At 43.0% G+C, this 27,600-nt stretch overlaps 1 protein-coding gene across 1 annotated transcript in view; it reads right to left on the reverse strand.

The window, feature by feature from the left end:
* Positions 1-5,119: 5,119 nt before the first annotated feature.
* DHX58 (DExH-box helicase 58) overlaps positions 5,120-27,600 on the reverse strand; it is a 50,781-nt gene continuing 28,300 nt past the window's right edge. The window contains exons 8-13 of the mRNA XM_069751797.1: positions 26,306-26,562; positions 24,092-24,241; positions 23,820-23,981; positions 23,552-23,739; positions 15,561-15,654; positions 5,120-7,029 (exon numbers count right to left, since the gene is read on the reverse strand). Of these exons, the coding sequence (XP_069607898.1) occupies positions 6,835-7,029; positions 15,561-15,654; positions 23,552-23,739; positions 23,820-23,981; positions 24,092-24,241; positions 26,306-26,562 (1,046 nt within the window). The 3' untranslated portion in view covers positions 5,120-6,834. The remainder of the gene's footprint in view (positions 7,030-15,560; positions 15,655-23,551; positions 23,740-23,819; positions 23,982-24,091; positions 24,242-26,305; positions 26,563-27,600) is intronic.

Below are 27,600 nucleotides of genomic sequence, written 5' to 3' on the forward strand. Positions count from 1 at the left end.
GGAGATTTACTGTGTTTAGAGAGAGATTTACTGTTTATGGAGGTATTATTGTGTGTGGGGTATTTACTATGTGGGGGAGATTTAGTGTAATGGGCTGGAGAAAATTTACTGTGTGTGATGGGGGAGATTAAGTGTAACGGGAGGATGTTTTGGGGACACAAGTTTGGGGAGCAACGAAGAAACAGGTGCAGACACAAAATGTGACTCTAGACTTCTGAATTCTCACAGTGCGCACTGTATGCTGTCAGGATTCTCTTGTGCCTGCGGTTTGCAAACATGTGGTCATGTGCCCACTAGACATGTGTGGTTCACTCAATGAAAATGAATTGAGCGAGGTTGGACAAGTCTAGTTGGAATGTGGACCGCACTATGCAACTCACATAACTTGTGCAAGCGAGAATGCTAAAAGTGTGCACTAAATGCGCTATGAGAATTCAGAAGCCTGCAGTCACACAGAGTGACTGCAGATTTTCATCTCAAACCTGGACACCTCCTTTAATTATAGTATGAAGCCTGTAGCATGCCAATCCTAAGGCTGCCGTCACACTAGCAGTATTTGGTCAGTATTTTACATCAGTATTTGTAAGCCAAAACCAGGAGTGGAACAATTAGAGGAAAAGTATAATAGAAACACATGCACCACTTCTGCATTTATCACCCACTCCTGGTTTTGGCTACAAATACTGATGTAAAATACTGACCAAATACTGCTAGTGTGACTGCAGCCTAACAGCGTGTAATATACTCACTGTCAGAATTAAGCTCTGCTTGCAAGTTCCAGCAGTTATCATACGTCCACTTCACTCATATGCGATTTTCAATCTTATGGTCACTTGATATCTAGCTTCTCTTCCTGCTTCTTGTACATTGAGAGAATTCGGAAGAGCAGCTCGTCGGCATGTGAGTAAGTGGGCAAACCGCATATGTGCTTGGGGGTGGAGAGGACTTTTTACCAGTTTGAGAATGCTAAACCACATCATAGAATAGTGGATGCAGAGCTGAGTAAAATTAAATTTTTATTATTTAATTTCTCCCCTCTGTTGCAGAGCTATTAGCTGGTAAATTTTAGATTCTATGATAAGCCCAGTTGGGAATTACCAGAGACTCTACTCTGGTGTGTGTGTGTGGGGGGTGTACCTTATCCCCTGCCTGAGGTTGACAACTCATAAGCAGCAGGTGTCATGCAGGGGATAAAAGAACACACACTCCGAAGGTCAGAAGAACATGCTTTCTTCTCTGTGAAGTAATGATAGACAGTCTTGCAGCTAATGTAAAGTATATAGCACATCTGAGTGTGACTACAAACACTTCCAAATCTCCTCTTATATCAGAATAAATGTGGGGAGAGGAGCAGTGAGACGAGAGTTGCAGTTACAGACATGTTTATAATCAGGGCTCATACTCACTTGCAAGCAATTCGGATGAGTCTCGTATGTTAAAACCCGGCGCTGCTGCCGGCACTCAGATCGGATCGTGCGGCCGCATAGGAATACATGCAGCCGCACGCTCCGCTCCTCTGTCCCAGGTGCAGTGCCGGGTATTGCCATACGAGACTCATCCGAGTTGCTCACAAGTGAGTATGAGCACTAATACGTAAGTCAGTGATGCAGTACTGCCGCTTCCCCCACACTGACTGCCATGAAAAGAGATCTGGAATTGTTTGTAATCACACACAGGTCTGCTGTACTCTACACAGTAGTTGCAAAGAACAGGGCTGGGAACCGGGCTGTTTGTATTAAATCTTATGATTGATCAACGTCTCCAAGGGACAAAGTACACATCCCCATAGAAACATCTCTGGTAATGCCCTGTTGGGTTTATCATAAATTATAAGGGTACCATCACACAGTGGCATTTTGATCGCTACGACGGCACGATCCGTGACACTCCAGCATCGTAACAATATCGCTCCAGCGTCGTAGACTGCTGTCACACTTTGCAATGTACGACGCTGGAGCGATAATTTCATGACGTATGTGCGATGTAGAAGCCGTTGGTTACTATGCGCACATCGTATACAATATCGTGCACACCTTTGTTACACCATGCGATCATGCCGCCACAGCGGGACACTAGACGACGAAAGAAAGTTTCAAACGATCTGCTACGACATACGATTCTCAGCGGGGTCCCTGATCGCAGTAGTGTGTCAGACACAGCGAGATCGCTGGAACGTCACGGATATATCGCTGGAACGTCACGAATCGTGCCGTCGTAGCGATCAAAATGCCACTGTGTGACGGTACCCTAAAGGCCCCTTCACATTAAGCGACGCTGCAGCGATACCGACAACGATCCGGATCGCTGCAGCGTCGCTGTTTGGTCGCTGGAGAGCTGTCACACAGACCGCTCTCCAGCGACCAACGATGCCGGTAACCAGGGTAAACATCGGGTAACTAAGCGCAGGGCCGCGCTTAGTAACCCGATGTTTACCCTGGTTACCATGCTAAAAGTAAAAAAAAACAAACGCTACATACTTACCTACCGCTGTCTGTCCTCCAGCGCTGCGCTCTGCTTCTCTGCTCTCCTCCTGTACTGGCTGTGAGCCGGAAAGCAGAGCGGTGACGGAAAGCAGAGCGGTGACGTCACCGCTCTGCTTTCCGGCTCACAGCCAGTACAGGAGGAGTGCAGAGCACAGCGCTGGAGGACAGACAGCGGTAGGTAAGTGTGCCGCCCAGGAGACCGGGATACCCAGCACCGGACCAATGGAGTCTGTCTCTTGAGGGGGATGTCACGGGTGGCTTGACCCGGTGCTGTGGCCTCAGGCAATGCACAGTGTAAGGGGTATCATGAGGGGACAGGCACTTACTTGATCAGCAGCAGGTTCTCCCAGCGGTGACGATCTCGATCCTGGATAGATGGCTATTGTCCAAATGAAAGACTGAGGCACTGAAACGTTTAACCAGTTTACTTTAACATAAAAGGATTTACAACCAGTCCTGTCACCGGAGTCTGTATGGGAACTCTGAGTTACTTTGACCCTGCCGGGGTCTTCGCCTCTTATTGTGCGCAATTTCTGTGTGGCCCTGCTGCTGTATGTGAACTGGCTGCCGGCCCAATCTGTCCCCTCCGGGTCCTGGTTCGACGGGCAACCCGAGTCCTTTTATCGGTTTACCCCCTCTGGGAGTACCGCTGAACTCTGTGTCTGTTGCTGCATCCGACCCTAGTGAAGCTGATATCACCTCACGTTTTTCCGGTTGCTGTATTATATATAATGAATACAGCCACGGATCCGGTATCCGTCTTTGCGCCTGTTCTGGGTAGTGATTAATGCTACCCGGTTCTCACAATGTCCTTTTTCTCTATCCCTCTTCTCCTCAGGCCGGTGATTTAGGCCTGGTAACAGTCACAGGGCTGTTAGAGATTCAACTGTATGACCTCTCACTATCAGCTCCTTGGCCCAACTGCCATTTCTTCTCTCAGACCAGAATGGATCAAGGGGAGTCTCTGGAGCTCCCCCTTCTGGCCGGAGGTGGTAGTGCAGTCTTGCTATTTTAGTATTTGTACTTACTGTCAGTAACTATTTTTGTGGCAAATACCCCTAGGGGTGCCACATTAGTATCTAGTGTTTTTTTTTTTTTTTACTTTTAGCATGGTAACCAGGGTAAACATCGGGTTACTAAGCGCGGCCCTGCGCTTAGTTACCCGATGTTTACCCTGGTTACCAGTGAAGACATCGCTGGATCGGTGTCACACACGCCGATCCAGCGATGTCAGCAGGAGTCCAGCGACGAAATAAAGTTCTGGACTTTCTTCAGCGACCAACGATCTCCCAGCAGGGGCCTGATCGTTGGTCGCGGTCACACATAACGATTTCATTAACGATATCGTTGCTACGTCACAAATAGCAACGATATCGTTAACAATATCGTTATGTGTGAAGGTACCTTAACTTAAATTTTACAAAACTAATATTTCTGCAACAGAGAGGAGAAATTGAGATACTATAAATGTTCTACTCAGATCTGCAGCCATTATTTTATGTTGCGGCCAGTTTAGAGTGCTCAAACTGGTAAAAGGTCCCTGTAAAAGGCATCTCCGACTTTGACAAGTATGTAGAGACTGAAAGAAGAGCAGCACAATAAGGACAAAAATATCCATTTGAAATGGAAATTTTTATTAAGCAAAATATATGCAACAAGAAATACAAAAAATGTTGATGTGTTCTACAAGTTAGCATAACTAGAGAACCCCATAGAGGGTTGTACTGAGCTGATTATGGAAAGCCTTTTATACAGTTATATTAAAGGTGTTGTCCGTGCTATAATTCACTTACATTGAGCGAGAATGAGCTCGTCTAGCAGGCGACAAATATGCTCACAGGGAATACCAGAGGATCCTAACAGCATGCACGGGGCATTCTGTATGGATTCAGAATTCTGCAGTCACATAAAGTGACTGCAGACTTTCATCTGATACCTGGACAACCCCTTTAAAGGGATTCTTTCACCACATATAAACCCCTTTCATATAGGAGTCTGGTGACTTTGCTGGGAAACACAGCCAGTAAACATCGACATTGAAGTAGAAACTTAGTATTACATCGTAGCAATTCAGAAAATGCCTCCCTTAATCAAAATGAAACCCATTTATTAAAGGGAACCTGTCACCTGAATTTGGCGGGACCAGTTTTCGGTCATATGGGCGGAGTTTTCGGGTGTTTGATTCACCCTTTCCTTACCCGCTGGCTGCATGCTGGCCGAAATATTGGATTGAAGTTAATTCTATGTCCTCCGTAGTACACGCCTGCGCAAGGCAAGATTGCTACTACGGAGGACATAGAATGAACTTCAATCTAATATTGCGGCCAGCATGCAGCCAGCGGGTAAGGAAAGGGTGAATCAAACACCCGAAAACTCCGCCCATATGACCGTAAACCGGTCCCGCCAAATTCAGGTGACAGGTTCCCTTTAATAAGCAGCTTTTTCTATGTGCTGAACAAGTAAAAAGTGCAGTCATTACAGAGCAGGTATTATAAAATAATTTACTTTCAAGACATAAAGTGCTTGGAATTTTTCACTGGTAACATTAACGAGTAAATTGCCAAAGTTTACAATTTAGACCTTGTTCAGACATCTGTTTTTTTCTGTATGTGGGCTATCAATTTAAGGGATATTACATCTGCACATTACAATTTATGAACAAGTTCATGTGCCCATTTTTTTTATTTTTCAGGGGAAATAAATGGAGGGAAGAATTAAGTCAATCCAATTAGATCCAATTAGGGGATCAAACTCACCCATTCAAGTCAATGAAAAAAAAAGCACAGTGATGGCATCCGAGTCACTCATAGTGCTGTCCATTTTTCACTGGCTGTTTCTTAGCAGAAACTTGAGAAATCTTCATTAGTTTTTATTGCGAACAAGAAAAACTGATGAAACACTAATGGTAAAAACTGATGCACTGGCCAAGCACTGATGAAAATCTGATCCAGAGCACTGATGGATACAGGTCTGTTATCAACCTCCCTCCATCTAGTAGGTCACCAGCAAACTACATACATGAGGGCATATGTGTTTTAAGACAAAGTGTTCACTGCGGCGTGCTTGTAATAGGGCTTCCACGGACAGGCTTTGCACAAGTTACTTCTATTAGCAGGTCCCAGGGTAACACTGGCCTTCATTCTTTAACACTTACACAAGAGATATTGACTTGTGCAGGTTCCCCTGGTTTACATCCACGCAGTGGCTGCTGGCCGGTAGAGCGAGCTGGCAGAAAACTATTTTGAATCTGAATCTAAACCAGGAGGTCAAGATCAGGGAAAAAATCCATGAGCCAAAGTCAAGAGTTAATAATCAGGATATTCAAAGTATAGGGATAAACAAAGCAACATACCAACGTAAGTACCATAATAACTTATAACTGGCAACTTGAAGCAAGTGTATATATATACATATATGTGTGTGCAGAGAACAAACCCTTCCCAAGGTTCCCTGCAGTGAATTGGTTGCAAATGACAATCAGCACTCTGCATTCAAGCATGGATTCCCTGCCTGGGCAGAACTACAACTCCCAGCCACAGAACAGAGACTACGTTTCCACAGTGCTGCTTAAACAGCAGAGGTTGTAAGAGAGGGTTCAGACACAACACAAAACCGGAGCTTTTGTCAACACCTCATTTTATCTTGCCCTACTAAAAGCCTTACAGATTGGTCACAGGATGGCTGCAAAACATTTTGGAGAGGGGAATGCTTTGCAGAAGCAATTAAAGCCTTTTTTTCACAGAAGAGTATTTTTGATACTAGCAACCTATACAGTATACAAAAATGGCAGCAATGGCTCTGTTAACGTTTTAATGGCCTAGAAAAAAAAAACAGAACAAACTCGGGTGTAGATATCTCCTCATCTTTGCTGTAATAACATTAGTTTGGTCCGGCTGCCAGGAAATAAAAAATTCTTAATTCATAAGCCTTTGAAATTTAAGTTTTCAGCAAGGAATATATATTTTTTTACGATAACTCCAGTCATCATTTGCCTTAGCCTGAGGAAGTAATCATTTTCATTCCTTTTTAGTTATCAATAACGAGAAACTTCAAGTAGACGTTCCTCAGATTTCATAAGACAGATATTATAAGACAATTCAACCTACAAACATATGGAATATATACTCTAAGGCCATTAATATCCAGAGTAAAGTATCATGACCACAGTATTGTAAGAGGCAAGACAATGAAAACTAAGGGCCAAATTCATACCTTTAGAATTTTGAGATTAAAGAAAGATTTAGTATTGCAATTTAAAATTGTTGAATATCGATAAACACATTTTACTGGCATCCTCTCCAATATCAGGAAGTTCTGAGCAGCAAATTGTCATTTTAATAATTGTGAGCAATCACTCATCTTCTTCTGTATCAGAATGGTTGTCTTCATAGTACTCAGTATAATTAAACTGTTCCAAAGGGAACGGGACATTTTTCCATTGTTTGCAAGTTTTGCTGCTTTCAGGAGTTTTTAGCACAAAGTTCTTGATGCTTAACATGGGAAGATTTGTAAGTCCTCTGTAGATCATTATCAAGCCCCATGGTGCCTGCAGGAGGGAATTATTGGACAATAACAAGTTAAATTCTTCTGCCATATAATAGAAAAAAAACCTTCCATGATCATGAACCAGACATCAGAAGAGAGTGTTTTTAAAGTATCGCTACCACCTTTATTCAGGCACCATCATTGAGATTGGACTTCAGACATGTCAATGTCCACTACTGAGGAAAGAATAGGTCACTCTGGCCATCAGCTATCTCTCTGAATCTCCCGATTTACGCCTTATTCAGCCGAGAATTTGGGTGTTTCTAATGAAGTGAGGAGAGTTAAGGTACCTTCACACTGAACAACTTTCCAACGAGAACGACAACGATCCGTGACGTTGCAGCGTCCTGGATAGCGATCTCGTTGTGTTTGACACGCAGCAGCGATCAGGATCCTGCTGTGACATCGCTGGTCGTCGCTGAAAGTCCGGAACTTTATTTGGTCATCAGGTCGGCGTGATTCGTCATGTTTGACAGCAAAAGCAACGATGCCTGCAATGTTTTTTCATGGAGCAACAACCAGCGAGAACGATAAGTATGTCACTGGATCGCTCCTGCATCGTTCTGCTGTTGCCGGTGTTTGACGTCTCCTAGCGAACTAAACAGCGACGCTGCAGCGATCGGCTCGTTGTCTATATCGCTGCAGCGTCGCTTAATGTGACGGTACCTTAAGTCACTACAAGACAACCGGTGGTGGATTAATTCCTGGTAGAACAAAAGGATCAGTTGTTGAAATTCAACATGCCTGATCCTTTATGCCAACATCAACTATCAGGGGAAAATCCAAAAAGCATTAGATGGTAAACCAGTCCCAACAAAAACTGCAGCTTTGGCTAACATTATTCTATGTATGGGAGGCCTTTACTAAGTTAATCTGCCAATAAATAAATTAATGACTTACCAGTAGAGATGGGCAGATGGATTAACGGAATTCTGGTCCATTGGCCAGGTCAGCAGTCTATGGCTGCTGGACAGGAGGCTCATAAATCTCTTACACGACTTCATCATTGCAGTATGATGCACTGATAACATCGCACCAGCCTGTCTAATGAAAAGCTGCTCTGGAGATCCCATAAGAATAGAGATTTGCAAGCCTCCCATCTAGTGGCTAGAAACTACTGATCTGGCCGATGCACTGGAGTCCTCCGAATCAATCTGTCCACCTCTACTTACCAGCAGACACTGTGTGCACAATTATTAAGCAAGTGAGTATTTTGACCATTTCATCATTGTTATGCAGATTTTCCAACTCTGAGCTACATAAACTTGAATGCTTATTAGATGAAGCAGATCATGATGATGATCGTGATGTGTATTTGTGTAATGTGGAGGGTGCGGCCTAAGGATACAACACCCTTTATAAAGGTGTGTAGAATTATTAGACAGCTTGTTTTCCTAAGGAAAAATGGGCCAAAAAAGAGATTTACCGACTCTGAAAATTAAAAAACAGTAATTAGAACTACTGGTAATTGTATTTCCAGGAATCCATCCTGACAGCACACTGGAGGATGTCCTTCTTATCCTTGATGGGACAGGAACACGAGAGGTTAAAAGGACCCTCCCCCTACCACCCTTCAGTGCTTTTCCAAAGTAACACATCTGGATGGATGCAAAAACACAGGTTTATTCCAACAAAATAATCAATCATACAAATGTTACATCACATGAGTATAAAGATCATACATTAGGGAGGGAACTAATAGTGCTGTCAGGAGGAATTCCTGGAAATACAATTACCAGTAGGTCTAATTACTGTTTTCCAGTTCACCACCTGACAGCACACTGGAGAAATACCAAAGGAGAATGGTATTTAGGGAGGGACCACTGCTTGCAGTACCTTTCTACCGAAAGCCAACTGTGGTGACAGTACATCTAACTTATAGTGTTTAGAGAAGGTACTAAGGCTAGACCATGACGCAGCTCTGCAGATCTGATCTGCCGTCGCCCCCCCTTTCTCCGCCCATGACGTGGCCATGGCCCTAGATGAATGGGCTTTAATGTTAACCGGGGAATCTTGTCCTCTAGCTTTATAAGCTAAACTGATTGTGGATTTTATCCACCGTGCGATAGTCGCTTTAGACGCCTTTCTACCTTTATTTGGACCCCTGAACTGGACGAACAAATTGTTGTCCCGTCTCCAGGGTCTGGATAAATCGAGGTACCTGAGAACCGAGTCTCTTACGTCTAGGTTGTGGTAAAAACTCTCCTTCTGATTTTTAGGGAACTGGCAAAATGATGGTAAAACGATCTCTTGATTCATATTGGAATCTGACACAACTTTAGGGAGAAACGCCGGATCGAGTCTGAGTACTAATTTGTCCTCGAATATCTGCAGATATGGATTCTGCACCGACAGAGCCTGGAGTTCCCCCAATCTTTTTGCCGACGTGATCGCAACTAAAAATGCAGTTTTAAGGGAGAGTTTATCAATTCCTATATCCCCTGTTACATCCCACGCCTGTTCACATAGGAAATTTAGAACCAAGTTCAGATCCCACGGCGGGACTGACTTTCTAATTAATGGTTTTAATCTCTGGACTGCTCTAGAGAATCTACTAATCCAGGGATGGGCAGACAGGGAAGAATCAAAGAATACACTCAGGGCCGCTATCTGGACCCTTAATGTACTTGATCTAAGACCTTTTTGAAACCCTGACTGCAGAAAGTCAAGAATTTTGGGGATGTTTGGATGGTCAGTGTCAACTGTCGTCTCTCCGCAAAACCCACAGAATCGCTTCCATATTTTGGTATAGATAGCCGATGTCACCGGCTTCCGGCTGGCTTGAAGGGTAGAAATGACCTCCTCTGAAAGCCCTTTTGCTCTTAAGACCTTCCGTTCAGGATCCAGGCCGCCAGCTGAAGTGCTCCCGGATTCTTGTGTAGAACTGGACCTTGCAGAAGAAGATCCTCTCTTTCTGGTAACAGGAGGGGTTCTTCCACTGACAGTTTCCTTAGCAATGGAAACCAACTCCGTTTCGGCCAGTGAGGAGCTATGAGTATGACTTTGGCCCCGTCCTCGCAGATCTTTCTGAGTGCCCTCGGGATCATCGCTAGAGGAGGGAATGCATACAGAAACCCCTGGTTCCAGGGTTGTGAGAAGGCATCGATCGCGGCTGGACTCTCCCAAGGGTTTAGGGAATAGAAGATCTTGAGCTTTGCGTTTTCTCTTGTAGCAAATAGGTCCACCGTCGGTCTCGCCCAACGATGACACAGATCCTTGAACACCTCGTTGTTCAGTTCCCACTCCGTGGGGGATACGTTTTTTCTGCTGAGGAAATCTGCCAACTGGTTCTTGGAGCCCTCCAGGTGGATCGCCGAGATGGACAGAACCGACCTTTCTGCCCACTGGAATATGCGTTCTGCCAGGTTTTGTAACGCCAGATGTCTTGGACCGCCTTGATGCCGCAGGAAGGCTACCGTTGTCGTGTTGTCTGAGAAGACCTTCATGTGTTTGTTCTGCAGCAGATGCTGCCCCGCCGTCAAGACCTCCCAAACCGCCTGTAGCTCTCTGTGGTTTGATGACTGGTTGCTGTCTTCCTTTCCCCAGCGACCTTGAAAATATCTTCCCAGTATATGACCTCCACAACCGAGCTGACTGGCATCTGTTGTAACTGATATGCTTGGTGTCTGAAGCCATGGCACCCCCAGTTCGAGGTTTCTGGAAAGAGTCCACCACACCAGAGATCTTTTGACTTGCGGAGTAAGGCTCAGAGTCAGGTTCAGTGAGTTCGGTCTTATGTTCCAGCTCCTTAGAACTCCCCTCTGAAGCTGTCGGGAATGAAACTGGCTCCATCTCACGCAGGGAATACAGGCCGTCATCAGACCTAGTATTTTCATCCCGTCTCTGATCGTATGTCGATCCCGAGAAAAGTGATGGATCTTCTGTATTATGCCCTTTTGCCTTTCTTCTGGAAGAAATGACATTCTTGCTTGTGAATCGAGCACGACTCCCAAGAATTTTATTCTGGGTTTTGGGATTAGATCTGACTTCTCCCAATTTATAATCCATCCCAGATTCTGCAATGTTGAGATGAGAGACTGACAGTTGACCCTGAGCTGGACTTCTGAGTCTGCTGCTATTAAGAAGTCGTCTAAGTAGGGAACCACCATTATATCCTGATTCCTCAGGAAAGCGACCACTTCCACCATAAGTTTTGTAAAAACCCTGGGAGCGGAAACCAGGCCGAAGGGGAGACAGCAGAATTGGAAATGGAAGACCTTTCCTTCCAAGATTACCGCGAACCGCAGGAACCTCTGATGATTTAGATGGATGGGTACATGGTAATATGCACTCTTTAAGTCTAGAGTGCACATTACCATGTCTTTTCCCAACAGGGGGATGGTGGACCGAATCGACTCCATCTTGAACCTTTTGTAAAGGACCCAATTGTTCAGATGTTTTAAATTTATAATGGTTCTCGATTCCCCCGATAGTTTTGTTACCGAGAAGAGATTGGAGTAGTGACCCCTGCCCTCTTCCTGAGGGGGTACTGGGACAATGGCCGCCATTTTAGAAGGTCCTGAATGTCTGACCACATGGGGGATGACAGTTTTAGATGGGAGCTGGATACCAGGAATCTTTCGGGAGGAAGGGATGTGAATTCTATTTTGTATCCCTGGGATACTGTTTGTAAGACCCATGGACTTGATGTGATCTTCCTCCAACCTCCCAGAAATCCTGTCAGACGACCCCCCACTCTGATGGCGTCATTTTCTGCGGTAACTGGACCCCGGTCCAGAGTAGCTGGTTTCTTTATTTTTAGGCCTGTTATCCCCCCCTATTTGGTAGCTCCATCTACCCTGCTTTCCCTTACCCCTATAATCGGGTTTTTGATTATAGCGGGGCCTCCGAAAGGGCTGGAATTTTTTAGGCTTCTCTTCCGGAAAACCTTTCTTGACATCTGCCGCTTTCTCTAAGATATCGTCGAGGACCGGTCCGAAGACCTTGCCCCCGGAAAAGGGTATAGAACACAACTTATTCTTAGAATGCATGTCCCCTGACCAGCTTTTAAGCCAGATGGCTCTACGGGCTGCATTCGATAGAGACTGACCCCTAGCTGCGAACCTAACCGATTCTGCAGATGCGTCTGCCAAGAAGGTAGTTGCTAGTTTTAGCAAGGGTAGGGATTTTAGAATGGTATGTCTGGGAGTTTTAGCTATCAATTGATCTTTAAGATCATCTAGCCAAAGGTCCATGGAGCGGGCTACTGATGTCGCTGCAATATTAGCTCCAATAATTGCCGAGGAGCTTTCCCAGGCCCTTTTTAGAAGGCCATCTGCTTTTCTGTCCATGGGTTCTTTCAAATTGGACGAATCTTCGAACGGGATCGCCGTCCTTTTGGAGACTTTAGCCAAGGGTATGTCAATTTTTGGTACATCGACCCACTCCTTAACTTCCTCTGGGTTGAACGGCAAGCGAAGTCTGAAGTCCTTAGGGATAGTCAGTCTCTTCTCGGCTTCCTCCCATTCCTCCAGAATCATAGATCTGATATGGGAGTTAACAGGGAAGACTATAGATGTCTGTGAGCGCAAGCCCCCAAACATTTCGTCCTGAACGGAGCAAGATGGCTGTGGCTCCTCAATCTGCATGGTGTGCCGTACAGCTTCCAACAGTTCTCCAGTGTCCGCAGCAGAGAACAGATATCTTCTCCCTTTCTCCGGGGGATCTCTACTCTCATCTTCCTCCTCTACCTCCGACCCACAGGATGATGAGTCTATGGAAGAGTACTCGACCCTCGGTCTTTTCCTCGGCCTCTCCGAAGGTGAAGGTGAGACTTGAGGGAGTACCAGACTTGAGACTGAAGCCTGAACTTCCTCCCTTATCATGGCTCTCATATTAGACATAAGAGACGCCTGTTCCTCTCCTATGACTTTGCAGGTGCACGCTTCACATAGGGGTTTCTGCCAGGAATCCTTTAGCTTAACCGCACAGATAGGACACTTCTTATTCCTACTGGGTTTCTTTACCGATTTCTCAGATAGGGAGGCTGCCTATGGAGAAATATATATATATATGTATAGCAAACACTAGCGTTCTCTTTTTTCTTTTTTTTTACCCAGGGCCTTTACTTACTAGCGCTGCTGACTCCTGACACTCCGCTATAGCTGCGTCCTCCATGATGCTCTAGAGATCACTACTGCCCCTGCACATACCTTTTATTCTGTTCCTCACTTCAAAATGACGCTCCAGCGTTCTCCACCGCTCTTTCCTCTGCACTTACTGTAGCAGAGACGCCGTCCATCCCCCTCAGCCGCAAACCGGAAGTGACGTGCGGCCGGAAAGAGAGGAAGGTGGGGCGTTGAACTGGTTCCCCCAGCGGCCGCATGGAGACGCCGACGTCAGCAGAGGCCGCCGCTGAGCCGCAGAGACGCCGTCCATCCCCCTCAGTCGCAAACCGGAAGTGACGTGCGGCCGGAAAGAGAGGAAGGTGCGGCGTTGAACTGGTTCCCCCAGCGGCCGCATGGAGACGCCGACGTCAGCAGAGGCCGCCGCTGAGCCGCACACACCAGGGGACAGACGGAGAGATCAAGAGCCCCCGCCAGGAGGAAGCGATCCCCAACCCAGGAGCAGCGCTACACTGGTAGGCTGAGGGACCCTCGGGCGGGTGTCAGCCAACGGGTGTCTCAGGAGGGAAGGGTGAGGCTGAGCCCCCCCTGATCCACATCCCCCCGCACAGAACGGCAGATCCTCTCGTCCGTTCCTATCCCTGATGGGACAGGAAAAACACTGAAGGGTGGTAGGGGGAGGGTCCTTTTAACCTCTCGTGTTCCTGTCCCATCAAGGATAAGAAGGACGTCCTCCAGTATGCTGTCAGGTGGTGAACTGGAAAAATTGTTACAAGTCTTACAGAGGGATGCAATAGTCTTGAAATTGCTAAGATATTGTTGTGCGACCACAGAACCATCAAAAGTTTTGCTGCAAATATTCCACAGGGTCACAAAAAATGTGTTGAAAAACTAAGACAAACACTAACTGCCAAAGAATAGTGAAGAATCAAACGTAAAGCGATCAGCAAATCATTATCCACCAGTGCTGTCATATTCCAGAACTACAACGTTCCCAGAGGCCCAGTAGTACCAGGTGTTCAGTGCTCAGAGACATGGCCGAGGTAAGGGAGGCTGAAACCCGACCACCACTGAACAAGACACAGAAGTAGTTACCTCAAGACTCAGCCAAGAAATATCAGATTTTTCTTGATGGACCAGATGGATATTCTGTGGCTGGATCAGTAATGGGCACAAATCTCCATGTCGACTCAGATGCCAGCATGGTGTAGGTGGGGTACTGCTTTCGACTAGTATTATTAAAGATGAGCTAGTTGGACCTTTTGAGCATGAAGATGGATTCAAAATCAACTCACAAACTTACTGCCAGTTTTTATAAGACATTTTCTTTACGCAATGGTACAGGAAAAAGTCTGCAACCATGACATATATGCAGGACAATACTCCATCGAATGTATCAAAGTCTCCACTGCTTGACAGCCAGTAAGGACCTTAAAGATGAAAGAATAATGACACGGCTCCTTCCTCACCTGACCTAAACCCTACTGACAACTTATGGGCCCTTCTTAAATGGGAGATTTCCAGTGAAGGAAAACAGTCCACCTCTCCGAACAGTGTCTGGGGGGCTGTTGTTGGTAGTGACCAAGAAGTGGATCGTCAACAGATTAAGAAACTCAAAGACTCCATGGATTCAAGGCTTATGGCTGTTATTCAAAAGAAGAGGGGCTATATTGGGCACTGATTCTTTTAAAATGTATTTTTGTACATTTTGAGTTGATTAGTTATTGTTTTCACTTTAACAGATGAAAATAAACAATTGTGATGTGAAAATGGATGCATTTCATTTAGATGCTCAATAATTCTGCACATATTATTATTATTATACATTTTTATAGCGCCATTTATTCCATGGCGCTTTACATGTGAATACGGGGCAAATATAGACAAATACATTAAACATGAGCAAAAAACAAGGCACACGGGTACATAAGGAGGGAGGACGCTGCCCGCGAGGGCTCACAGTCTGCAGGGGATGGGTGATGAAACACTAGGAGAGGGTAGGGCAGGTTGTGCGACGGTTCAGTAACAGAACATATAAATATTCTTCTAAGATAAAACCTCACTTTTACTTTCCTAAATATACAGGTTTCAGATTTATTCACCTATTGTATTGACTGACAGCACTGTAGTTGTTTGATAGTAAAATTAATCAACAAAAATATAAATTGTTTAATAATTGTGCACACAGTATAGTTTGAAGTGCATTTAAAAGTGGACTTTTTTATTTTTTTATAAAAAATGAATGATGGATCCTTAGAATCATTTACTACAGTAGATTCAAGGTACCACATTCAACAATGATTGTAACCAATGGCTACCAATTCAAGATGCAGTAAGTGCAGGAACTAACTACACCATATGTGCCAGAATACACTCACAAATCTGCACATCATTCTGTATGCTTATGTCATAGACCTTGCTTTCTGCTTTTCACTGGTAGCAAATTTCTGTCATGCTGATTTCTTACCATGCAAAAGCGGCATCTGATTGCACTTCCAGGAACCCAATTCTCCATCTTCTTTCCTAAATCAACAGGCGCTGTATATTCTTCGTAATATACCCTGTTATATAAGTATACGATTAACATCAGGTTAAATTCCCTTTGTCGATAGCTGATAGAATTAGTTTAATTATGATCATTCTTTTGTTCAAAATCTTGTAGGTTTTGATTAATAGTCAATTATAGCGAGGAGGGAAAAAATCTTTAAAATTCCCTAAGGACCCCTTCACATGTCTGTTTTTAAAGGGAACCTGTCACCCCGAAAATCGCGGGTGAGGTAAGCCCACCGGCATCAGGGGCTTATCTACAGCATTCTGTAATGCTGTAGATAAGCCCCCGATGTTACCTGAAAAAGGAGAAAAAGACGTTATATTATACTCACCCAGGGGCGGTCCCGCTGCTGGTCAGGTCAGATGGGCGTTTACAGAATGCTGCAGATAAGCCCCTGATGCCGGTGGGCTTACCTCACCCGCGATTTTCGGGGTGACAGGTTCCCTTTAATGTCCATTTTTTAAGGGCTGCAAATATGGACAAACGCATATCAATTGTATTTTGTATATACAAAACAATTGTATCTATCTATCTATCTATGTATCTATCTATCTATCATGTTCCTCATCACTATCTCTATCTTCGAACATCTTTAATGCATAAAACTCTTTCATTTCTATGCTGCATTTCATTCCATGTGTCACACTGACAGCACATGGACACACGGATGTCACATATGTACATATGGATTGCACACGGACACGAGCCGCGGATCTCACCAGTACTGGTTTTTCCAGTATGAAAATCACCAGGACGTATGAGTTACACATGCGAGAAACACGTCCGTGTCTCGCATGTGAAATCTAAGCTCTGGAGCCGGCACTTGGGAGCGGAGCGTGCGGCCGCATAGCAACACATGGAGCCGCACGCTCCGCTCCCAAGTGTCGGCGCCAGAGCTTGGATTGCACATGCGAGAAACACGGACGTGTTTCTCGCATGTGTGATCCCGGCCTTAGTGATATTGACATAATTGGTTTAGAGGGGAAAAAGGGCCAGAATCAAAATTAGTTTGCCCCATGTGAAAAGGAGGGTAAGGAAAGGATGGAATAATCAAGTACTTATCTGAAAAAATACCAATAGTTATGATATTACGAAATATTGGAAACAGATCATTTAGGACTTGGAAACAAAAACTGTTAATTTTCCTACAGGACATTTATTGTAAAGTGTCTGGAGAGAAATAAAAAAAATAGCTAGGGTAAATAAATAAAGCTTTCAAATTCACAGCTATTTAGAATAACAGAAATTTATAGGGAATGTGTGACATAAAAAAATGCTATTAATTTGCAGATATGGGGTTAGTCTGCAGGCTAATAGCATTATTAACCTACCCGCACGTAGCCGGACACTGCTGGGAGAAAATGAACTTTACTCTCCCCGGCAGCATTCTGGTTTCAGTAACCTGGTCGGTGCTGCACGGGTTCAGACGCTGTGGCTGCAACCGCGCTCCCAGCCCTGACTGACACATGCTCTGCACTGGTCAGGGATGCGGTTACAATTGGAAAGCTGCCAGGGTGAATAAAGTTCATTTTCTCCTAGCAGCGTTCAGGTAAGTGCGGGCGTCGGGTAGGTTAGTAACGCTATTAACCTGCAAATTTATCCCATATCTGCAGGATAATAGCATTTTTTCTGGTGACAGGTTTCCTTTAAGGGAATTTAAAAGAAAAAACAAATAGGTGGAGAAAATATGAAAAGACGTAGCAGTTTTATGATCAAAGCAAATTGAAAGTATTTTAGTAATTCACAATGTTTGGGGTTCAGGAAAATATGTTTTAGCTCTATTCAACCCTAACATACTGAGGGATAATTAAAAGTTAGGAGTGTGCTGTAGGCAGTAGATTGACAAGTTGAAAAATTAATACAAAAATGTACTAAAAAAGGGAAATATAGCTAAAATATAAGAGGGTTTACAAAAAAAATTAAAGGGAAAATTCATACAAAATAGTAAAGGTGTTACACAACTGTCCCAATTCCCTGCTTTGATTTCCTCACTTTGGTCCACTAGACGTGCTTGTGCTCCATATAAGGCCTTTCAAAACACACATCTGTGTCTTGGTATTAATACTTTCAGTAACAATTTTAGTTTGTCTGTGCACAGTTCCTGTCCACAGTTTTCAGGATGTCTCTTGACTGCCTGTGGTTTCCAGTCCCTGGGCTACCTGTCTGCTGCTTTCGGTTAAATTGCTAACTAGCTAGATTCTCCAGAACTTCTTCTATCTGCCTGCAGCTTACATGGTTTTCAAAGTTTCTAGTTACTCTGGAGTTCTGTCTGCTACCTGTTTCCAGTCTTCTAGCACCCATGCTGCATGTCCAGCGATTTCCAGGGTGTCTTCTAGTCACCTACGGCTTCCATGGTATTTAGACTTTTTTGTTACTTGGGAGTTTTGTCTGCTACATGTCTGTGGTCTCCATTATGCCTCCTGTCTGTCTGCAGCTTCCAGTTTTTGATTCTCCAATCTGTCTACGGTCTTCAGTAATTCAGCAATCTGCCCACAATGGCCAAAAATTCCAGCGGCAAGATGTGGAAAGCTCAGAGACTTATCCAAAACAACTTGCAGCTGTAAATGCCGTGAAAGAGGATCTACAAAGTACTGACTTTAGAGGGTGAATAGTTATGCACACTGAAGTTTTCAGTTATTTTGTCATATTTGTGGTTTGCTTCATGTTGGCCTAATGCATATTGATCTGTATGTATTGCAACAACTATTGTTTGTTTAATATGATGTGATTTATATATCTGCATTCATATTGTTCACATGTCAACAAAGTTAAAAAAAAAAAAAAGGGTCCTCATTTACAGACAGGATGTTCCTCCTCCCCTTCCCTGTGAGCACATTTCTTGTGTGGAGCTGAAGCAGAAGGACTCACAGCAGATCTCTCTCTCTCAGAAACCAGATTGATCCTGTTCTCATGTTTTAAGCTGGATATTCTTAATTCTTAATAAATGAACATTCTCTGTTGCTCGTTGTGGACATCACGCTGATTAACCCGCTGCTAACAGGTTATGGGCCCAGGAGTCAAAGCAATCCCAAACCTCCAGAGCACAGAAATAGAAAGACAACAGCAAACTGAGAAGAAGTAAAATGGCCACCAGCAGCAACTCCACAAAGTTTACAGTGCCAAGCCTGAATAACCAGAACTACCAATCCTGGAAATTCAAGTTGAAGATGCTGCTGATAAGAGAAGGTACGTGGAAATACACTCAGGACCCTAAGCCTGACCCAGTACCACAGGAATGGCTAGAAATGGATCAGAAAGCACAGAGCACCATATCACTCAGTATAGAGGATGATCAGATTGTGCATGTGTGTAAGTGTGAATCTGCAAAGGAAATGTGGGAGCAGTTGCAGAAAGTACATGAGAGAATAAATTTAAGTAATAAACTCTATCTAATGAGAAAGCTGTATCAGTCTAAGCTACACAATGACCAGGACATGCAGGACTACATTAGAAATATTCTGGAGACCGTAGAGCGCCTGCGGGGCATTGGGGAAGATATGAAGGACTTCCATGTAGCAGCACTATTACTTAGTGGTCTCCCAGAAAGCTAAGACACTCTGGTAACTGCACTAGATGCACGCCCAGATGATGAGCTGACATTGGAGTACGTCAGAGGAAAGCTTGTAGATGAATATAAGAGAAAGACAGAAAATGTGAGCAGCAAGATATGTAACAAGGAAACTGCTTTACAAACACATGATGTGCCCACCAGCAGAAACCACCCTAAAGAGACACGTGAATGTTTTGTATGCAAGAAGCCAGGTCATTTAAAAGCTGAATGCAGAGTCTGGAAAGCTAAAATGAGTCAGTTGAAAAAGCAAAACAGCCAACAGAGAGTTAAGAGTGCTGTATCTGGAAACAATGATTCGGCAAATACTGAAGCTGCATTCACATCAGTCAATGCATTTAAATCAAAGCATGCGTGGTGTATAGATTCTGGTGCAACCAGTCACATGACCAATGACAGAGACTTCTTTACTAAGCTTAACCAAAATAAGTCAGAGAAAGTGATAATGGCAAACGGTCAGTGCATGAACTCAGAAGGCATAGGAGACGGTTATATTGATTGTAAGATCTCTGCAACACAAAGTAGAAGGATCCATGTAAAGGATGTACTATATGTGCCTAGTCTTGAAAGTAATCTATTATCTGTGAAAAAGCTCACAAAACAAGGTAATAAAGTTACATTTAAGGAAGATAGCTGCATCATCTCAAAGGAGGGTCACACATTAGCAAAAGGACAAATCAGAGATGAACTGTATCAGTTGAAATGTAAAGAGTGTGTATGCACAGCTAAGCAAGAACTGCACAAGAACTGTATTCATGTATGGCACAGGCGGCTTGCACATAGAGACCCAGAAGCAATAAGAAAGTTATTTCAAGAACAATTAGCTGATAATATTACAATTGATTCATGTAATCAGACAATGAGGTGTTCCAGCTGTATCAAAGGGAAAATGTCCAGAAAGGCCTTTCCTAAGAAAAGTACTACAAGAACAGAACAACCACTAGATTTAGTACACATGGATATCTGTGGTCCAATGCGTACTCAGACCCCTGGAAAGAAGAGATATTTTCTTACATTTATTGATGACAATTCAAGATATACGGTTGTCTATTTACTTCACAGCAAAAATGTAGTTCCAGAGAAACTTGGAATATATCTAGCTGAAGTACACAACAAGTTTGGAAGAATGCCAAAAACTTTACGTGCAGATAATGGAACTGAGTATACAAGTAATGAAACACAGAGCATTTTAAAGAAAAATGGAATCATATTTCAAACTACTGTACCATACAACCCTGAGCAAAATGGTGTAGCAGAAAGAAGGAACCGGACACTCTGTGAAAGCACAAGGAGTATGTTATTTGATGCTAATTTGCCTACAGTATATTGGGGCGAAGCTATTATGACAGCTTGTTATCTTCAGTACAGACTACCAAGTAAAGCGACAGAGAAAACTCCATTTGAGCAATGGAATGGTATAAAACCAAAACTACAACACATAAGGATTTTCGGAAGTAAAGCATTTGACCATGTTCCCAAAGAAAAACAAACTAAATGGGAATCTCATGCCAAGGAAGGCATCCTGGTAGGCTACAGTGAAACCCAGAAAGGTTATAGAATTTTACACCCAAAGACAAACAAGGTCACAATAAGTAAAGATGTAGTGTTTGATGAAAACTTCGTGTCACCCAAGTTTTATGACATTATGCCAGTAGTCCAGATGAAACAACAACAACAACAATCTCAATCACAATTACAAGACAACGAAGAAATGAATGTAGAAGTCTGGCTGGACTCTTCAACCACTGAAGGAACAACAAAAGGCCTAAGTGAACCTGAAATTAGGCGGTCGTCAAGATCAAACAAAGGAATACCAGCTAAACGTTTATCCTACATTGTGAAGACACTGCCTGAGTCAGAACCACAGTCATGGGATGAAATGCAGAAACTACCCGCCCATGAAAGAACAAAGTGGATCAATGCCGCGAATGAAGAAATGAACTCGCTTCATCAACTTCAAACTTGGAAACTCACTGAGTTACCACAGGATAAAAAGGCAATTAATTGTAAATGGGTATTTAAAACCAAATATGATTCTGAAGGTAAAGTCCACAGATTTAAAGCGAGGTTGGTCGCAAAAGGATATTCTCAAACATATGGCGAAGACTATGATGCTACTTTTTCCCCGGTCGCTAAGCAGACATTTAAAGCATTGTTGGCGGTAGCTGCAGTACAAAGGATGTTTGTCAGACATTTGGATATCAAAACTGCATTTTTAAATGGTGACATTGAGGAGGACTTATACATGACTCAACCTGAAGGTTATGTAAAGGAAGGTGAACAGAATCTTGTTTGCAAACTACAAAAATCTCTTTATGGTCCATAGCAATCGGCGAGAGCATGGAACTCTAAAATGAACAAAGTCTTGTTAGAAGAAGGATTTAAAAGAGGTCAAGCGGATCCATGCCTGTACACGAGATATACAGATGGAAAATGGATGTATATTCTCTTATATGTGGACGATGTAATTGTAGTTCATCAAGAAGAAGCTGAAATTGGGAAAATTACTAAAATTTTGAACAAGCATTTTGAAACGAAAGACCTAGGAAATGTGACATATTATCTAGGAATCCACATCCAGAGAGAGGAAGATGGAAGTTTTCTTTTAAATCAAAGTACAAAGATTAATTCAATTTTGGATCAGTTCGGAATGACGGAAGCCAAAGGTGTATCAACGCCAATGGAATCATCCTACCTGAAACTGGAAGAAGATGACCTGTTGCCTAACAACGAGAAATATCGACAGGCAGTGGGGGCACTTCTATATATATCAACTACGACTCGACCGGATATTACAACAGCAGTTGGAATATTGTGCAGATATGTAGAGAAACCGCGCCAAAAGGACTGGAATGCCGTTAAAAGAGTTCTCCCATATTTAAAAGGGACACAAGGTGTAAATTTAAAAATATCTGCAGCAGGAAATCTAAAACTCACCGGCTATCTTGACTCAGATTGGGCTGGTGATTCGCAAGATCGTAAATCCACAAGCGGATATGTATTTAAACTTGGAGAAAGTTCAATCTCCTGGTCTAGTAGAAAACAAGTGTCTGTTGCTTTGTCATCTACAGAAGCTGAGTATGTATCCGCAGCCTATGCAAGTCAGGAGATCATTTGGCTAAGACAACTGATGGACGATCTTGGTAAACCATTAACTCAGCCAACGGTGATATATGAGGACAACCAAGGATGCATTAAACTTGCATGCAGTGAAAAGATCAGTGCTAGAACTAAGCACATCGACGTCAGATGTCATCATCTACGTGATTTAATAGATCGTGGCGTAATTCAGTTTGTTTATTGTGAAACTGATAAAATGTTAGCTGATATTTTGACCAAGCCATTGCCACGACCTAGGTTCCAAGAATTGAGAACCACTATGGGACTGACAGAATAAGTAGTTGTTGAGTGGCGGTGTTGGCCTAATGCATATTGATCTGTATGTATTGCAACAACTATTGTTTGTTTAATATGATGTGATTTATATATCTGCATGCATATTGTTCACGTGTCAACAAAGTTAAAAAAAAAAAAAAAGGGTCCTCATTTACAGACAGGATGTTCCTCCTCCCCTTCCCTGTGAGCACATTTCTTGTGTGGAGCTGAAGCAGAAGGACTCACAGCAGATCTCTCTCTCTCAGAAACCAGATTGATCCTGTTCTCATGTTTTAAGCTGGATATTCTTAATTCTTAATAAATGAACATTCTCTGTTGCTCGTTGTGGACATCACGCTGATTAACCCGCTGCTAACACTTCACAATCAAAAGAAAACCAAATGTTCAGTTGTAGGCATGTTCTTTACATGAACTGATGCAAACCCTCAAAAAAAAAAAAACTGTGAAATTGCAGGTTGTGAGGTAGCCAAACATGAAAACTGCCAAGAGCGGGTGAAAACATTTGTAACCCACTGTTTATCAAAATAAAAGTTTTTTTTATATATATTAATATGGTGGATATGAATGCAGCCAGAGAGACAGAAAATCCTTGACAGTGGAGATTAGGGACAATTTTTTTTTTCACACTTTCCGAGAGGGCAGGGATAGGGACTAAGTGAGAAGGAAAGGTAGGAGAAGAAAGGTTTGTTGAAAAAGATATAGAGAATTTTTGTTTGAAACTAACTTTTTTATGATGTTGATTGTGAAAAGCCTTATTAGATTAAAGAAATGTTCAGATATACTGGTATAATAGTGGCTGGGGACAATCAGGAGATCTGACAGTTGCCCTTCAAAGTAATCATGACATATGTTGGCACAAGAGATTAATACATTGAAGCAACTGTTCACTTATATTTCCCAGGTTTATTAGACTACATAATATAGTTCCATAGTATAAACTTACTTAAAGTTTGGGTTAATATTCACATGATGAGTCTCTTCTACCACGCGTAAATCATGCCCATAGGCAACGGCCGCAGAGCAGTTTCGACAATCCAACCGGACATCGGAGGCTGAGAACTTCTTTTTGCTCTCTATTTTGTCTTGTTTCACCAAACGCTCAGTGAGAGAATCTCTCTGCAGCTCTTTAATCTGTATCAAATGAGAAAACCAGACCATTAATACTCAGACAGTATAATATTGTAAAATAGCAGAATGTGAGCGTTACCTACCTTTTCTTCATATTCTCTTTCGGGCATGTCCTGCACATATTTAATGGCTTGATTCATAAGATCCTCCAAAGACTCATTGGTCCTTTCTCTTTTACTCTCTTTCCCTCCAAATTTGGCCAAAAAAGAGTAACAGCTTTCCTGAGCCCTGGCTCTACCTCTTGCCTAAGAGGATTTCACCATGAAAAGTGTTAGCGCTAATATGAAGGCTGTGCATGAAAACAATTAGCCACATGTGTAGATAGGCAAACAGACCTATAAAAAAAAAGTCTTACCTGCATCATGGAAATCTCATTTGTCATCAGGCCATACCGAACAACAATATTGCATTCTGGAATATCCAAGCCCTCCTCAGCAACGCTGGTTGAAATAAGCAGATTCAGCACACTTTTACGAAAGTTCTGAATTACATCTTTCTGCTCATTCTGGGAATATAAGAAGGAAATGACCAAATCTGCAGCACAATTGTAAGTTGAACTTATACAATAAGTGTTCTTCGAAAACATTGTAAATAAGTCAGCAGACCTGCTTAAATTATGAAATCTTGGAAGACATTTTAAAATTGAATAAACTACTCTAATTGTACGCTGTATATTAAAGCTATAAAAATGGTTATTTAGTAAGATAGTCATCATGAATAGGGTTGAGCGACTTTTACTTTTTTAGGGTCGAGTCGGGTTTCATGAAACCCGACTTTGCCAAAAGTCGGTGACTTTTGAATTTGTCCGATCCGTTTCGCTCAAGCCTAATCATGAAGGTTAATGTAGTTGTAGCTGACTCCTAACTAGAGATGAGCGAATTTGCTCGGGTTCCATCTTAAGGTACCATTACACTAAACGACTTACTAACGATCATGACCAGCGATACGACCTGGCCGTGATCGTTGGTAAGTCGTTGTGTGGTCGCTGGTCACACAGACAGCTCTCTCCAGCGACCAACGATCAGGGGAACGACTTCGGCATCGTTGAAACTGTCTTCAACGATGCCGAAGTCCCCGGGTAACCAGGGTAAACATCGGGTTACTAAGTGCAGGGCCGCGCTTAGTAACCCGATATTTACCCTGGTTAGAAGAGAACGCATCGCTGGATCAGCGACACACACGCCGATCCAGCGATGACAGCGGGTGATCAGCGACCAAAAAAGGTCCTGATCATTCCCCAGCAACCAACGATCTCCCAGCAGGGGTCTGATCGTTGGTCGCTGTCACACATAACGAGATCGTTAGCGGGATCGTTGCTACGTCACAAAAAGCGTGACGTTGCAACGATATCATTAACGAAATCGTTATGTGTGAAGGTACCTTTATTCACCAAGCTATAGCGCTTGCCGAATAAGCTGCAGAGGAAACCCGGCTTCCTGGATCACGCGCGACCGATCAGCCGATCAGCGCTGCAGCTGCATGTGTCGCGGCTGTGTGACAGTCACGACACATGCATGGAGAGCTCAACAAACAGGCTCTGTGACACATGCAGCTGCGGAGCTGATCAGCGCGATACAGGAGCAAATTCCCTCATCTCTACTCCCAACCCAATACCATATTTGTTTTTACAAAACTTAGGCTATGCGACATGCCTAATAAAACAGTATGAATTGTCACCTCTGCCTTATCATATTCTCCAAGATTGTAATTAAATGTTCCCCGTCACATAAATGAAACAGCAGCACATCTGTCTCAAGTGACAGATGAGCTGTATCACAAGCACACATATTGGAGCTGTCGGAAAAGGACTATAACAGGAGAAAAAAGTAATCTTCTCCTTTGCTGATTGAGCAGGGAGGACAAGAGCTAGAGAGAAACATCCTTTGTTCTCAGTCAGCTGAAGAGAAGATTTTTTTATTTTCCTGTCACAACCATTCTCCTTGGTTCATGGAGGTATGTGTGCTTACGATACAGCTCCTCTGTTACTTGAGATACAGGTCTTTGGAGCTGTGCTTTTTCAGACTGCAGCCCATCCTGTGATTAGGACATTCTGCCATTTGAATTACGTGACGTGAGCCATTTAATTAAATTTTTATAGAACCATTTTAAAGGTAGGGTCACAATTGACATTTTCATTGTGGCAAAATTTGAGCAAAATTGTGTACATTTTGTTGCAGATTTTGCTGCAAAAAATGCTACAGATGTATCATTACATTGGAAAGAAAGAAATCTGTGATGATCTGCAGCGTCAGTTGACATACTATGGATTCCAAATTAGCAGTACTAGTCAATTAACGCAGAAAATTTATAATAGATTTTATCAAATTTGTCCAGAATGCTGCTATTGTAACATGAAAATATAGACACACAATATGTTATATGAATAACCCTAACTTCTGTGGGGAGAAGGCTTCTGACATCAGGACTCCTATCTTGCATAATGAGACAGAAGTAGTCATTTGTGGGCATCTGTGAGAGAAGGCTCCCAAGTTGTCCAGTGCACAGTGTTCAATATATGGTAGACGTATTGGATACTCTCCATAGAGGTCAATAATCACTAGTTTCTCACCTGTGTCATGTGTTTGCTTTGATTACTGAACCCCGCTCCTGTCAAAGCTGAAGCCTTAATGTTGAGGCCTTGAAGAGAAGCATTGCTCTTGATCCACTCAAATAGTGAGTGAGTACTTTGTCGTGTACGGGTGAAAATGATCCCTTGGGCATTGGAGGAGTCGTGGAAATGTTCCTTCAAGATCTCTTCCAGTCTCTTCAACTTTGGGTTTTCATACTTGATATTTCTAGACAATTCTAAAAGTTGACCACAGTTATCTGTATGGGAAAAGGGAAAAATACATGGTTGTATTGATGAAGATCAATTATGTAGAAGCTAATGCGTAAATATCTGTAGTATAAAGTAAGCTAAAGCAAACAATGCGTGGACTATTGGGGTCCTACTCAAATCAATAATCTTGATGGCTTTCAAAGGGTATTTCTACTCATAATAATAATAATAATAATAATAATAATAATAATAATAAAAAAGGAGCATTGAATTGTTTTTGGGTGAAGACTTTTCACAGCTGATCAGAAATGGACTTTACATGCTATAGCTTCTTGCCATTCGTTTTATATACACAGGCTAGGTTTACATCTTGGAGCTTGCGTTTGGAGTCTTCACTGTAGATTCTGTCATCTGGAAAAAATAGCTTAGCATGCTGCATTATTTTTTTTAACTAAATGACGCAGTTCATCTGGAGCCACTGGTATTCACTATCTTAATGGATCTGTACCTGCCAATTTTTCTGTTATTTTGTTCCATAAAGGGAACAGTTAATGGAAATCACAATAGGAGATAAGATGGAGCAAGCAGAGTGTGAACCCTACTTTTTCTCACTATTATTCCTTTCCTCCCCTGTTTCTCAGTACACAATAACTTTACCAGTGATGTTTTTTGGCCACACAGCACTCATAAATCTCTTAAAACTCATATAGTGTGATATGTTGAGGGACCCAGCAGCCCAATGACTCCCTTGCCAGCAAGCTAAGCCTTTGGCCTTAGACTACACCTCAGGCACAATACCACAGCAACAATATCCATCTTACAGTACCATACCATGTGAACCTTCTTTTCATATGATCTCACACCAAAGAAAATGACAAGTAGGTCCAGTGGCGGACATATCAATGGTGCAACCTGTGCAGACTCACGGTGGCCAAAGAGGTAAGGAGGTCCATTTCCACCTCCAAAACAGGTGAAATTGTGCATTACAATGAGCTATTGGGCTGCAAAGGGCTCATTTACTGTTTTACAAAGGTGAACTAGTCTGTCTGTGTCTACCAGTGAGCAGGTATAAAATAAGGGTAAGC

The sequence above is a fragment of the Ranitomeya imitator genome, chromosome 2 (genome assembly GCF_032444005.1).
Source record: "Ranitomeya imitator isolate aRanImi1 chromosome 2, aRanImi1.pri, whole genome shotgun sequence".
NCBI lineage: Eukaryota > Metazoa > Chordata > Amphibia > Anura > Dendrobatidae > Ranitomeya > Ranitomeya imitator.